This window comes from Eubalaena glacialis, chromosome 3 (assembly GCF_028564815.1).
Source record: "Eubalaena glacialis isolate mEubGla1 chromosome 3, mEubGla1.1.hap2.+ XY, whole genome shotgun sequence".
NCBI classification, from domain to species: domain Eukaryota; kingdom Metazoa; phylum Chordata; class Mammalia; order Artiodactyla; family Balaenidae; genus Eubalaena; species Eubalaena glacialis.
In genome coordinates, this window is record NC_083718.1 from 127,111,699 (window position 1) to 127,127,117 (window position 15,419).

The following is a 15,419-nucleotide window of genomic DNA, read 5'->3' on the forward strand; positions in this document are numbered from 1 at the left end:
CCATGTGGTTGAAAATAGTCATCCCCTGGTTTCCTCAGAGGACTGGTTCCAGGACCTGCCTTGGATACGAAAATCCTCAGATGCTCAAGTCCTATTGTTGGCCCTTAGTATTCGCAGTTTCACATCCTCGGATTCAACCAACTGCAGATAATGTAGTATGTATTTATTGAAAAAAATCCACGTATAAATGCACCTACACAGTTCAAACCTATGCAGTTCCAGGGTCAACTGTACTGTATGGTATCACGTACATGTGGGATCTAAAAAAGCCAAACCCATAGAAACAGAGATTTAGAATGGTGAGTGCCAGGAACTGGGGGTGGGAAAAATGGGGAGATGCTGGTCGAAGGGTACAAACTTCCACTTACAAGATGAATAAGTTCTGGGGATCTAATGTACAGCATGGTCACCCCAGTTAACAATACTACATTATATGCTTGAAAGTTGCTAAGAGAGTAGATCTTAAACGTTCCCACCACAAAGAAAAAAAGGTAATCATGTGAGGTGCTGGAGGTGTTAACTAACCTTACTGTGTTCATTATTCCACAATATATGTGTATCAAATCATCACTTCGTACAGCTTAAACTTACACAAAGTTAAATGTCAACTATATCTCAATAAAGCTAGAAAAAACAGAAAGATAACCCTGTCTATATAGAATAGTAAAAAGAAGAGGAAATAGCTTCTTCATAAAACAAGTAGATATGTTCTGTGTGTTGCAAACTATACAAGTATAAAAATATAAGGAAAAAGGTGAACAATTCAGGAGATGATACTGTAAGCAATAGCTAAAATATACATATACAGAAAAATATTGAGACGATGAAAGATTATGGTCAGTACAGCTTTAAAAAAGCCAGAATCAAGGTTTAGGGTACAGGGTGTTGGAACACCTAAAGCTTTCCACACTAGCGCTTGAATTCACACATCAATTACAGATGTGTGATAGTATCGATATGAAAAAGGACAGCATTAGTATCCAAAATCTACCAAAAAAATGAAATAATTCTAAGACAAAATTGGCCATATGTGATTTTTTAAAGCTGTTTCAAGTAGAAAACATTATAAAAAGATGACCACTTTGCAATCTTCTCTTTGGATAAAAAATCTAAATCTCAGTGGAAAACAAATTACCCATAAATCTGTAATTCAGTGATCACCACTCCTTACACATTAGTGTATTTATATCTAGTCTTTTTTTCCTCAGCCTAAATACTCATATAATATACCACATACGTGTTTTTCTTTATTACAAAATTACAAGCATACTCTCTATATAAAACCTACATACTACTCTTTTCACTTAACATATGTTCCCATGTCATTAAAAATTATTGGAAACATGTTTATGGCAATATAATACTTCAAATTATGGATGTTCCATAATTTGGCATTAAACTGTTTTCAGTTTTTCATTATTATTAAAAATGCTACAGTGAATATTTTTATATATAAATCTTTGAATCCGATCATTTCCTTGGAAAAAATATCTATAGAGGTATGATCTCTCAGCTAAAGAATCTGAATATTTTTAAGACTCTTGATATAAGGTGAATTGCTTTCCATTGAGACACTTATATGCCTCACCCATAATCCACAGTGATGAAAGTGCTTATCTAAAGTTTGTGTTTACATGTCCACCGCTCTAAAGAGACTCTAAGCTCCTGTGGGAACTTATATTCATGGTATATTCATCTTTGTATCCTGGTATCATCTTTGTATCTCTGTATCTATCTACAGAGTTGATACTAAATAAATGGCTACTGAACTGAATTACAGCACAATGGCAAAACTGTATTCTCCACCTAAAAAGAATAAGAAATCCTCATTAGGAACATACATGTCCTACCTCTGCTGCTGAAGCAAAAGAATCGGTTGATGTGATACTCAAGGTGTCTCTCAGGCCAAAGTCATCCATATTCCCCTTCATGGTGATATCTGTATCTTTATCTTAAAAGAAAAGGTGAAAAGTTCAGAAATTGACATTCCTTGTCATTGCCATATTTCATATTCTATGGTTGGTTTTTCTTTTTTTTTTTTTGTTTAAACATCAGTCTTTATTTAGAATTCTGGAATCTAAAAGGAAAACAATGCAAATCAATGGGATATAATCTGACAAGACTCTCAAAGTGCTTCAAACTGATTCTGAACACTGCCAAGCAGAGGAGAAAGTACTATAAAGGAGACATGTTTATTTTTAAAAGATATTAAACTATTTCAGATTTTAAAAGCTTTTGAGTAAATAATAACTTAAACTGGTATATAATAACTGGAGTTGGATTATCTACCAGCTATCAGCATATACCACAGATAGTTTGAAACAGAGCAATTTAAGTTGCAAGTGGCCTTGCCCAAATTGGGATAACTGGTAGGTTCATTCAAATTAAATGAATTATTCACATAAAATGTTGTCTGGCCAGTCACTTGTGATAAACTGACCAATTAAAATAATTCAGGAAGATATCTTCAGTCTTTAAGGTCTACTTTAAAACACTGAAAGGCCCAAAATGATCTGGTTTAGGACCCTGATGTTTATTCTGCTTACTTGAGGATCAAATATAACTGCCCCAATGATTTTATGTTTATTTATTTATTTTTTGGCCACACTGTGGCGGCTTGTGGGTCTTAGTTCTCCAACCAGGGATTGAACCTGGGCCCTTGGCAGTGAGGGCACAGCGTCCTAACCACTGGACCGCCAGGGAATTCCTCCCCAATGATTTAAAGGGTTGAAAAAGTTTAAAGGCATTTGTAAATGGCTAATATGACCATACCAAGACAGGCTACCTGTTACCAATACAAAGCATTCTGAACGTCGATGTCAATATCTTCACATACTATCATCAGGAATCTAACTGTTAACATTACATTTTCATTGGTACAACTACTATGGAAAACAGTATGGAGGTTCCTTAAAAAACTAAAAATAGAGCTACCATATGATCTTGCAATCCATTCCTGGGCATATATATGGAGAAAAACATGGTCCGAAAGGATACATGCACCCCAATGTTCATTGTAACACTGTTTACAATAGCCAAGACATGGAAGCAACCTAAATATCCATCAACAGAGGAATGGATAAAGAAGATGTGGTACATATATACAACGGAATCTCATTCAGCCATAAAAAAGAACGAAATAATGCCATTTGCAGCAACATGGATGGACCTAGAGACTGTCATACTAAGTGAAGTAACTCAGAGAAAGAGAAATATCTTAATGATATGGCTTACATGTGGAATCTAAAAAGAAATGATACAAATGAACTTATTTACAAAACAGAAACAGACTCACAGACTTAGAGAAGGAACTTATGGTTACCAGGTAGGAAGGGTGGGGGGAAGGGATAGTTAGGGAGTTTGGGATTGACATGTACACACTGCTGTAGTTAAAATGGATAACCAACAAGGACCTACTGATTGGCACAGGGAACTCTGCTCAATATTATGTAACAACCTAAATGGGAAAAGAATTTGAAAAAGAATAGATATATATATATAACTGAATCACTTTTCTGTTTATAGTTTTTTAACTATCACAATATTGTTAATCAACTATACTCCAATATAAAATAAAAAGTTAAAAAAAATTACATTTTCAAACAAATTCAGTACCCACTTATAAATGTGACTACATTGTAGCAAGCAACTGATACTCTTCAAATTCTATCACAAGTATGAAAAAAGCAAAGAACAAAATATATACAGATTTTTATTTTGATTTTCAATCTGCTAAATTTGTCAGATACTTAATCTTCTTTGAAAAGAAATCGGAAATCTCTTTGCCTTTCATTAATTCAAATTTCTATTCCATCATTTTTTCCCAAAATAAAGTTTATTACCTTTATCATAAATGTTCCAAATCCTGTTTACAACCCCCAAGTACCAGAAAACAGACCTTTTGTGATGCTCTACAGGAAGTGTAAAGTTTTAAAAAATCCAAACCATTAATTTAGTTGAAACTCAAAAGTTTTGCCATTTGTATTCCAATCTCTAAGCCAAGCAGAAGAGCGAATTGGGACAAGGTTCATTCCTATTAAAGTATCAAAAATAACCATACGCATAGCATATTTTTTTCTACTTTATATTTGGTGGGACCATAGTTGACATTTTAACCATTCATCTTCCAAATTTAAGTTATAATTGTTTTCAAATGAAGCTTACATCAATCCTTTTAAAATACCTAACTTGTCAGTTCAAAATCCTACTACTAAATGACTATTAACAGAACAAAATCTGAGGTTAAATTATTCTATTTTCAAAAATAAAAGTTCCTTTAGGAATTTTAAATTTTTTCATCAAACTTGAGAACAAAAAAACATAATTGTTTTACACTTATAAACAGCTATAAAACTGGTATTTTGGGGCACTCAGGTATCCAGAAAAATTCCCAGTATTCTCTTTTCATTGCATATATGACCTTTGAAAATACATACACAAACTCTGAGGAATCAATTATTTACAAAATTAAATCAGCATTCATAACTTTCAAACCTTTAGCTTAATTATTTTCCATCATTGGTATTAATTCTGCAAAAAAAAAAAATCACAGTACAACCTTCATTATGCCAAAGCACGTTTAAAGTGGGATTAAGTTACAAGTCAACTAAGTTAAATCTTGGTTCCATATGCCTTTTGCTATTTTCGGAGTAGAACACAGACATTTATCTTATGTCACTTTACCTTTCAGACATTACCCAGGAGCTGTTAAAAGTCTGTTTTACTTCACTCAACAGTAACCAGCCATTCAATGTCATCCAGATCAGCTACCATGGTTGTATTTTATTTTTTTAAAATCTAACAAAGAAAAGTGGCTCAGAGGAACTGGAAAGTCTTACTCATTAAACCCAACTTCATAAACCACAGACCATATCTCTCATTTCAGTAACTGTTATAATTCCTGGAATGACAGCTTAATAATTATGAAGAGAAATAATATATCTGTTTCTTAGATAAGCCAATAAAAAGTATAAAGAAAGAATACTGGGCAATATTTAATTGCTTTTGTGCAGTTTTAAAATTTTATTTTATTTTATTTTTTAAGTTTTGGCTGCGTTGGGTCTTCGTTGCTGCGCGCGGGTATTGCCTAGTTGCGGCAAGCGGGGGCTACTCTTTATTGCGGTGTGTCGGCTTCTCATTGCAGTGGCTTCTCCTGTTGCGGAGCACAGGCTCTAGGCGTGCAGGCTTTAGTAGCTGTGGCACGCGGGCTCAGTAGTTGTGCCTTGCGGGCTCTAGAGCGCAGGCTCAGTAGTTGTGGCACACGGGCTTAGTTGCTCCGAGGCATGTGGGATCTTCCTGGACCAGGGCTCGAACCCATGTCCCCTGCATTGGCAGGCGGATTCTTAAGTACTGTGCCACCAGGGAAGCCCTGCCACATGTATTCTTTACTCAAGTTTTCAGTTTCTCTTGAATCTTCTCCAACATATAAATTTCTCTCCTTCTGTTCCCTTGCCCCATGCTACCCAGGAACACATACTGTTTTATAATATGCAGCTCAAGTACTATCTAACCCCTGCATGCATTCTCCTCCAAAAACTACTTAATTTGTTGCTTCTATGTAACGCAGTACAGAAAAGATGTTAAAACCATGGGTTCTGGAGCCAGACAGCTTAGATTCAAAGTCTGCCTCTGCTACTTTTTAGCTGTGTAACCTTGGGTAAGTTTCTTATCTTCTCCATTCCTCAGTGTTCTCAACTGTAAAATCGGAATAAAATCTACCACACAGGGTTGTGTGAGGATTAAACAAGTTAATACAGTCGGCCCTCCACAACTACAGGTTCCACATCAGAGGAGCCAACCAACCACAGATGGGGGGAAAAAAAATCCAGAATATTCCAAAAAGCAAAGCTTGAATGTGCTGTGTGCCAAGAACTATTACATAGCACTTACATTGTATTTGCAACTATTCACATAATATTTACATTGTACTAGGTATTATAAGTAATCTAGAGATGATTTAAAGTATATGGGAGGATGTGCATAGGTTATATGCAAATACTACAACATTTTATATAAGGGACTTGAGCATCCATGGATTTTGGTATCCATGGGGAGTAGGAATGACTGTATATGTAAAGTAAGCACTGGATAAATGTTAGCTATTCATATTATTATGCAAAAGATAAGGACATACCATTTAATATACTCTCTGAATCTTTATTTAATTACTGCCTGAATATGCAACCTGTCTGTCCAGCTGGACTGAAACAACTTGAGTGGATGAACTTTCTTTTTTTCTCTTTCCTTTTTCTTTCATTTTTTCTTTTTTCTGATGGTTCCTACAGTTCTCAGTACAGCATTGAACACATTGTAGGCTTAATTATTTGTTCACATAAACTAAATAAAACTTGTTATTATAGACTGACCATTCTCAACACATGAAAAATCCCTATTTTAAAGCCTCTCATGTATTTCCCCTGGGTTATTTTGCCTGTTCCATGACTTTAACTTGTTTCAAGAGCACTGTTAAAATTCTTATGTTTCTAAAATCCAACCCTAAATTAATTAAACTTATGATACTATAAACGTGAAATATGCAGCTTAAGCCCCTTAAGGACTCATCATTAACCTTAGAAGTGCCTAAAAGAAAGCTTTCCACATAATAGGGTGATTAAATATTAAAAAAATGCTCCATGTGTTGCCTCACTGGCTCTCAGTGGGGCAGCTTTTTCTTTTTTTAACTTTCTTAAATAGTAAATCTAACATTTTTAAGAACATTTTTTTACATGTCTCAATCATCCAGAGCTTTTAAAACATTCATGCATAGACATAAACTATGTTCTTTGGAAGAACACTGAAAGTATACTGTTTACTTTTAACTAAATAGTCATATATTTTAGGCCAAAAATCTGACTGGATTCAAGTCTTCCTCCTTTAACAGTCTCATAATTCACATATTACTTAAGTTTCTTCCAAAGCAGAATTTGCTTGAAAGTTATACAAAGAAAAAGAAAACACTAGAAGACACTTCAGCTCTGGAACTTGGAACCTCAAGCCTGGATCTGTTTCTTTAAACCAAACCAAGTGGGTTTTCTGCATGTCTCACTTTTGCCATGCCCAGGCATATTCTATTTTCTGTCACTTAGAAGGCATCAGGTCTATTTTAACTTCAGCAGATTCTAGTGGAGATTCCAAAGATGCCACTCTTCTTTTCAAATCCAGGCTGTCCACTGTGAATTTTATAACACCAACAAGAAGAGGAAGCCTGCCAAATGTCTCAATGTCATCTGACTTCTATGTCAGCAGCTATTCTCCAGATGATTTTTAGCAGTTTAAATATGACGTGGAACCTTATTTTTTTATGGTTTTATTAAAAATGGAAAAGGTCCTGCTGCTGACAAGTTATTTTCCAGAATCTGCTATAATCTGTTAAAATAACTAAGAAATCTAGAAAATTACTGCTGTTCTTTGTTTATCCTGTATGACTATGTGCTCCATCCATACTGTGGATAATTTTTTATTCCCATTTATTTTAATACTACAGAAAAGTTTGAGAGAAAAAAACAAACTGGAATACAAAAACCAAAAACAACATAGGGGAGGGGGAATTGGATGAAGGTAGTCAAAGGTACAAACTTCCAGGTATGTAATGTAAAACATGGTAAATATAATTTGCACTACTGGATGTTATATATGAAAGTTGTTAGGAGAGTGAATCCTGGGACTTCCCTGGTGGCCCAGTGGTAAAGACTCTGCCTTACAACGCAGGGCGCACGGGTTCGATCCCTGGTCAGGGAACTAAGATCCCACACACCGCAGGGCAACTAAGCCCGCGCCACAACTACTGAGCTTGTGCGGCTCAACTAGAGAGCCTGCGTGCTGCACACTACAGAGCCGAGGCGTTCTCGACTCCACATGCCACAACTACAGACCCCACATGCTCTGGACCCCGCACACCACAACTAGAGACAGAAAAACCCGCACACCACAACTAGAGAGAAGCCCGTGCACTGCAACGAAAGATCCTGCATGCCTCAATGAAGATCCTGCGTGCTGCAACTGAGACATGACGCAGCCAAAAAAATAAATAAATAATAAATAAATCTAAAAGAGAGAGTAAATCCTAAGAGTTCACATCACAATAAAAAATATTTTTTCTGTATTTTTTTTGTATTGCCTATTTCACCATTTTATTTTTTTATGTATTTTTTTATACAACAGGTTCTTATTAGTTATCTATTTTATACATATTAGTGTATACATGTCAATCCCAATCTCCCAATTCATCCCACCACCACCACCCCCCTCCCCGCTTTCCCCCTTTGGTGTCCATATGTTTGTTCTCTACATCTGTGTCTCTATTTCTGCCTTGCAAACTGGTTCATCTGTACCATTTTTTTAGATTCCACATATATACGTTAATATACGGTATTTGTTTTTCTCTTTCTGACGTACTACACTCTGTATGACAGACTGTAGGTCCATCCACGTCTCTACAAACGACCCAATTTTGTTCCTTTTTATGGCTGAGTAATATTCCATTATATATATGTACCACAACTTCTTTATCCATTCATCTGTCGATGGGCATTTAGGTTGCTTCCATGATCTGGCTATTGTAAATTGTGCTGCAATGAACATTGGGGTGCATGTGTCTTTTTGAATTATGGTTTTCTCTGGGTATATGCCCAGTAGTGGGATTGCTGGGTCATACGGTAGTTCTATTTTTAGTTTTTTAATGAACCTCCATACTGTTCTCCATAGTATCAATTTACATTCCCACCAACAGGGCAAGAGGGTTCCCTTTTCTCCACACCCTTGCCAGCCTTTGTTGTTTGTAGATTTTCTGATGATGCCCATTCTAACAGGTGATACCTCATTGTAGTTTTGATTTCCATTTCTCTAATAATTAGTGATATTGAGCAGCTTTTCATGTGCCTCTTGGCCATCTGTATGTCTTCTTTGAAGAAATGTCTATTTAGGTCTTCTGCCCGTTTTCTGATTGGCTTGTTTGTTTTTTTAATATTGAGCTGCATGAGCTGTTTATATATTTTGAAGATTAATCCTTTGTCTGTTGATTCGTTTGCAAATATTTTCTCCCATTCTGAGGGTTGTCTTCTCATCTTGTTTATGGTTTCCTTTGCTGTGCAAAAGCTTTGAAGTTTCATTAGGTCCCATTTGTTTATTTTTGTTTTTATTTCCATTACTCTAGGAGGCGGGTCAAGAAAGATCTTGCTGTGATTTATGTCAAAGAGTGTTCTTCCTATGCTTTCCTCTAAGAGTTTTATAGTGTCTGCTCTTACATTTGGGTCTTTAATCCATTTTGAGTTCATTTTTGTGTATGGTGTTAGGAAGTGTTCTAGTTTCATTCTTCTTCACGTAGCTGTCCAGTTTGCCCAGCACCACTTATTGAAGAGGTTGTCTTTTCTCCACTGTATATTCTTGCCTCCTTTGTCATAGATTAGTTGACCATAGGTGCGTGGGTTTATCTCTGGGCTTTCTATCCTGTTTCACTGATCTATACTTCTGTTTTTGTGCAAGTACCATATTGTCTTGATTACTGTAGTTTTGTAGTACAGTCTTAAGTCAGGGAGTCTGATTCCTCCAGCTCCGTTTTTTTCCCTCAAGATTGCTTTGGTTATTCAGGGTCTTTTGTGTCTCCATACAAATTTTAAGATTTCTTTGTTCTAGTTCTGCAAAAAATGCCACTGGTAATTTGATAGGGATTGCACTGAATCTGTAGATTGCTTTGGGTAGAATAGTCATTTTCACAATATTGATTCTTCCAATCCAAGAACATGGTATATCTCTCCATCTGTTTGTGTCATCTTTGATTTCTTTCATCAGTGTCTTATAGTTTTCTGAGTACAGGTCTTTTACCTCCTTAGGTAGGTTTATTCCTAGGTATTTTATTCTTTTCTTTGCAACGGTGAATGGGATTGTTTCCTTAATTTCTCTTTCTGATCTTTTGTTGTTACTGTATAGGAATGCAAGAGATTTCTGTGCATTAATTTTGTATCCTGCAACTTTACCAAATTCATTGATTAGCTGTAGTAGTTTTCTCGTGGCATCTTTAGGATTATCCATGTATAGTATCGTGTCATCTCCAGTGATAGTTTTACTTCTTTTCCAATTTGTATTCCTTTTATTTTTCTTCTCTGATTGCCTTGGCTAGGACTTCCAAAACTATGTTGAATAACAGTGGAGAGAGTGGACATTCTTCTCTTGTTCCTGATCTTTGAGGAAATGCTTTCAGTTTTTCACCATGGAGAATGATGTTTGTTGTGGGTTTGTCATATATGGCCTTTATTATGTTGAGGTAGGTTCCCTCTATGCCCACTTTCTGGAGAGTTTTTATCATAAATGGGTGTTGAATTTTGTCAAAAGCTTTTTCTGCATCTATTGAGATGATCATATGGTTTTTATTCTTTAATTTGTTAGTATGGTGTATCACATTGATTGATTTGTGTATATTGAAGAATCCTTGCATCTCTGGGATAAATCCCACTTGATCATGGTATATGATCCTTTTAATGTGTTGTTGGATTCTGTTTGCTAGTATTTTGTTGAGGATTTTTGCATCTATATTCATCAGTGGCATTGGTCTGTAATTTTCTTTTTTGTAGTATTTTTGTCTGGTTTTGGTATCAGGGTGATGGTAGCCTCACAGAATGAGTTTGGGAGTGTTTCTTCCTCTGCAATTTTTTGGAAGAGTTTGAGAAGGATGGATGTTAGCTCTTCTGTATGATAGAATTCACCTGTGAAGCCATGTGGTCCTGGACACTTGTTTGTTAGAAGATTTTTAATCACAGTTTCAATTTCATTACTTGTGATTGGTCTGTTCATATTTTCTATTTCTTCCTAGTTCAGTCTTGGAAGGTTATACCTTTCTAAAAATTTGTCCATTTCTTCCAGGTTGTCCATTTTATTGGCGTAGAGTTGCTTTTAGTAGTCTCTTATGATGCTTTGTATTTCTGTGGTGGCCGTTTTAACTTCTCCTTTTTCATTTCTAATTTTATTGATTTGAGCCCTCTCCCTCTTTTTCTTCATGAGTCCGGCTAAAGGATTATCAATTTTGTTCACCTCCTCAGAGAACCAGCTTTAATTCCATTGATCTTTCCTATTGTTTTCTTTGTTTCTATTTCATTTATTTCTGCTCTAATCTTTATCATTTCTTTCCTTCTACTAACATTAGGTTTTCTTTGTTCTTCTTTCTTTAGTTCCTTTAGGTGTAAGTTTAGATTGTTTATTTGAGATTTTTCTTGTTGCTTGAGTTAGGAGTGTATTGCTATACACTTCCCTCTTAAAACTGCTTTTGCTGCATCCCATAGGTTTTGGATCGTCATGTTTTCGTTGTCATTTGTCTCTAGGTGTTTTTTGATTTCCTCTTTGATTTCTTCAGTGATCTCTTGGTTATCTAGTAATGTATTGTTTAGCCTCCATGTGTTTCTGTTTTTTATGTTTATTTTCCTGTAATTATTTCTAATCTCATAATGTTGTGGTTGGAAAAGATGCTTGATATGATTTCAATTTTCTTAACTTTACCGAGGCTTGATTTGTGATCCAAGATGTGATCTATCCTGGAGAATGTTCCGTGTGCACTGGAGAAAAAAGTGTATTCTGTTGTTTTTGGATGGAATGTCCTATAAATATCAATTAAGTCCATCTTGTTTAATGTATCATTTAAAGCTTGTGTTTCCTTATTTATTTTCATTTTGGATGATCTGTCCATTGGTGAAAGTGGGGTGTTAAAGTCCCCTACTATGATTGTGTTACTGTCGATTTCCCTTTTTATGGCTGTTAGCATTTGCCTTATGTATTGAGGTGCTCTTATGTTGGGTGCATAAATATTTACAATTGTTATATCTTCTTCTTGGATTGATCCCTTGATCATTATGTAGTGTCCTTCCTTGTCTCTTGTGATAGTCTTTATTTTAAAGTCTATTTTGTCTGATATGAGAATTGCTACTCCAGCTTTCTTTTGATTTCCATTTGCATGGAACAACTTTTTCCATCCTCACTTTCAGTCTGTATGTGCCCCTAGGTCTGAAGTGGGTCTCTGGTAGACAGCATATATATGGGTCTTGTTTTTGTATCCATTCAGCGAGCCTGTGTCTTTTGGTTGGAGCATTTAATCCATTCACGTTTAAGGTAATTATTGATATGTATGTTCCTATTACCATTTTCTTAATTATTTTGGGTTTGTTTTTGTAGGTCCTTTTCTGCTCTTGTGTTTCCCACTTAAGAGAAGTTCCTTTAGCATTTATGGTAGAGCTGGTTTGGTGGTGCTGAATTATCTTAGCTTTTGCTTGTCTGTAGAGCTTTTGATTTCTCCATCAAATCTCAATGAGATCTTTGCCGTGTAATCTTGGTTGTAGGTTCTTCCCTTTCATCACTTTAAATATGTCATGCCACTCCCTTCTGGCTTGTAGCCTTTCGCCTGATATCAGCTGTTAACCTTATGGGAGTTCCCTTGTATGTTATTTGGCGTTTTTCCCTTGTTGCTTTTAATACTTTGTCTTTAATTTCTTTTTTAAAAATAAATTTATTTATTTATTTTTGGCTGCATTGGGTCTTCGTTGCTGCACGCCGGCTTTCTCTAGTTGCGGCGAGTGGGGGCTACTCTTCTTTGCAGTGCGCGGGCTTCTCATTGTGGTGGCTTCTCTTGTTGTGGAGCACAGGTTCTAGGTGCGCAGGCTTCAATAGTTGTGGTGCCCAGGCTTAGTTGCTCCGCGGCACGTGGGATCTTCCTGGACCAGGGCTCGAACCCATGTCCCCTGCATTAACAGATGGATTCTTAACCACTGCGCCACCAGGGAACTCCCTTGTCTTTAATTTTTGTCAATTTGATTACTATGTGTCTCGGTGTGTTTTTCCTTGAGTTTATCCTGTCTGGGACTCTCTGCGCTTCCTGGACTTGGGTGGCTATTTCCTTTCCCATGTTAGGGAAGTTCTCAACTATAATCTCTTTAAATATTTTCTCGGGTGCTTTCTCTCTCTTTTCTCCTTCTGCGACCCGTATAATGCGAATGTTGGTGTGTTTAATGTCGTCCCAGGGGTCTCTTAGGCTGTCTTTATTTATTTTCATTCTTTTTTCTTTATTCTGTTCCACAGCAGTGAATTCCACCATTCTGTCTTCCAGGTCATTTATCCATTCTTCTGCCTCAGTTATTCTGCTATTGATTCCTTCTAGTGTAGTTTTCATTTCAGTTATTGTATTGTTCACCTCTGTTTGTTCTTTAATTCTTCTAGGTCTTTGTTAAACATTTGTTGCATCTTCTCGATCTTTGCCTCCATTCTTTTTCCGAGGTCCTGGATCATCTTCACTATCATTATTCTGAATTCTTTTTCTGGAAGGTTGCCTATCTCCACTTCATGTAGTTGTTTTTCTGGGGTTTTATATTGTTCCTTCATCTGGTACATAGTCCTCTGCCTTTTCATTTTGTCTGTCTTTCTGTGAATGTGGTTTTCATTCCACAGGCTGCAGAATTGTAGTTCTTCTTGCTTCTTCTGTCTGCCCTCTGGTGGATGAGGCTATCTAAGAGGCTTGTGCAAGCTTCCTGATGGGAAGGACTGGTGGTGGGTAGAGCCGGGTGTTGCTCTAGTGGATAGAGCTCAGTAAAACTTTAATCTGCTTGTCTGCTGATGGGTGGGGCTGAGTTCCCTCCCTGTTGGTTGTTTAGCCTGAGGTGACCCAGCACTGGAGCCTACAGACCCTTTGGTGGGGCTAATGGCAGACTCTGGGAGGGCTCACACCAAGGAGTACCTCCCAGAACTTCTGCTGCCAGTGTCCTTGTCCCCACAGTGAGCCACCGCCACCCTGTCTCTGCAGGAGACCCTCCAACACTAGCAGGTAGGTCTGGCTCAGTCTCCTATGGGGTCACTCCTCCTTTCCCCGGGTCCTGATCGCACACTACTGTGTGTGTGCCCTCCAAGAGTGGAGTCTCTGTTTCCCCCAGACCTATCGACGTCCTGCAATCTAATCCCGCTAGCCTTCAAAGTCTGATTCTCTGGGAACTCCTCCTCCTGTTGCTGGATCCCCAGGTTGGGAATCCTGACATGGGGCTCAGAACCTTAATTCCAGTGGGTGGACTTCTGTGGTATAAGTGTTCTCCAGTTTGTGAGTCACCCAACCAGCAGTTATGGGATTTGATTTTATTGTGATTGTGCCCCTCCTTCCATCTCATTGTGGTTTCTCCTTTGTCTGTGGATGTGGGGTGTCTTTTTTGGTGAGTTCCAGTGTGTTCCTGTTGATGACTGTTCAGCAGTTAGCTGTGATTCCGGTGCTCTTGCAAGAGGGATGAGTGCACGTCCTTCTACTTGCCATCTTGAACCAATCTCCTTTCCCTATTTCTTTAATTTTGTATCTATATGAGATGATGGATGTTCACTAAACTTATTGTGGTAAACATTTCATGATGTATGTAAGTCAAATCATTATGCTGTACACTGTAAACTTACACAGTGCTACATGTCAATTAAAATAAAACTGGAATCAAGAAACCCACAATTTCAGAAAGTGAAAGAACTGAGTGAGCTAACATGATATTTTCTTGATTTTTCCCTCAATGTACCTTAATATTGAAAAGAGTAGCAATGAAATCCACTGGAGCAAAAGAAAGGCTATCTGATCAATTCTTGATGTGTTATAACTTATACAATTTTGCCTATGTGAAATAGTACATGCACAAAACAGCCTGATACTATGTTACTACTCAAAACAATAGTTCCACAACAGTTGTCAGTGGCTTTCCCTGTTTATCAAAACTTCTTATATGCCATGATTGGCCAACGTAACAACTGTGATTCCTAACTGGGAAATACAGCTGCCAATGCAAAATAAGTAATAGAAGGAAAGAGAAAGGAGTAACAGCACTTTATACCTTTTTTTGGAGAAGAAAGAAGTAACTGGATTACCCAAAGGGCAAAAAGTAATTAAGGGTAGGTCTGCAGTTATGGCGACTTTAATGGGGCCACTAGAACCGCTGGTCACTCTGTACATTACACAAAGGCCCCTGGCCGATGGGACAAGTGGGGGCAGGACTCCAGCCCACATCTTAGGCCTACATCTTCCTGGAAGAAGTTGACCCTTTTTCTTATCACAAACGTGCCCTTCCCAAGAGGCTACATGGGCCTTTATCTAAATCAAACAAAGGCCTTGGATGGGCTTGTGCAGGTCTGTACTTAGAAATCCAAGTGGATAAGATACAACTTGAATACAAAAAAGGCAAAGGCAAGAAGCAGGAATTTCCCTTGCGTGTGGCACCCCAGCAATTTTCATTATACTGCTTTCATTTCTGAACCGATTTTGACTTGCATATATAACACCACTTACACTTCATTTTGCAGTTTTGCTAAACACTTTGAAATTAAGATTATGAGCCTTAATGCGTGAGAGAAAATTACAGGGCAAATTTCTCATATGTTCTGCAATTTGCAGTCTGTATATTTAGAGGTCTGAGTATACAAGTTAGGCCTGT

At 37.2% G+C, this 15,419-nt stretch overlaps 1 protein-coding gene across 3 annotated transcripts in view; it reads right to left on the bottom strand.

Annotated features, from left to right (window-relative positions):
* The window catches only part of MIGA1 (mitoguardin 1), an 83,478-nt gene that overhangs the window by 23,020 nt on the left and 45,039 nt on the right, over positions 1-15,419 (bottom strand). For all 3 annotated transcript variants that reach the window (XM_061186424.1, XM_061186422.1, XM_061186423.1), the window contains exon 8: positions 1,851-1,951. In XM_061186424.1, the coding sequence (XP_061042407.1) occupies positions 1,851-1,951 (101 nt within the window). The remainder of the gene's footprint in view (positions 1-1,850; positions 1,952-15,419) is intronic.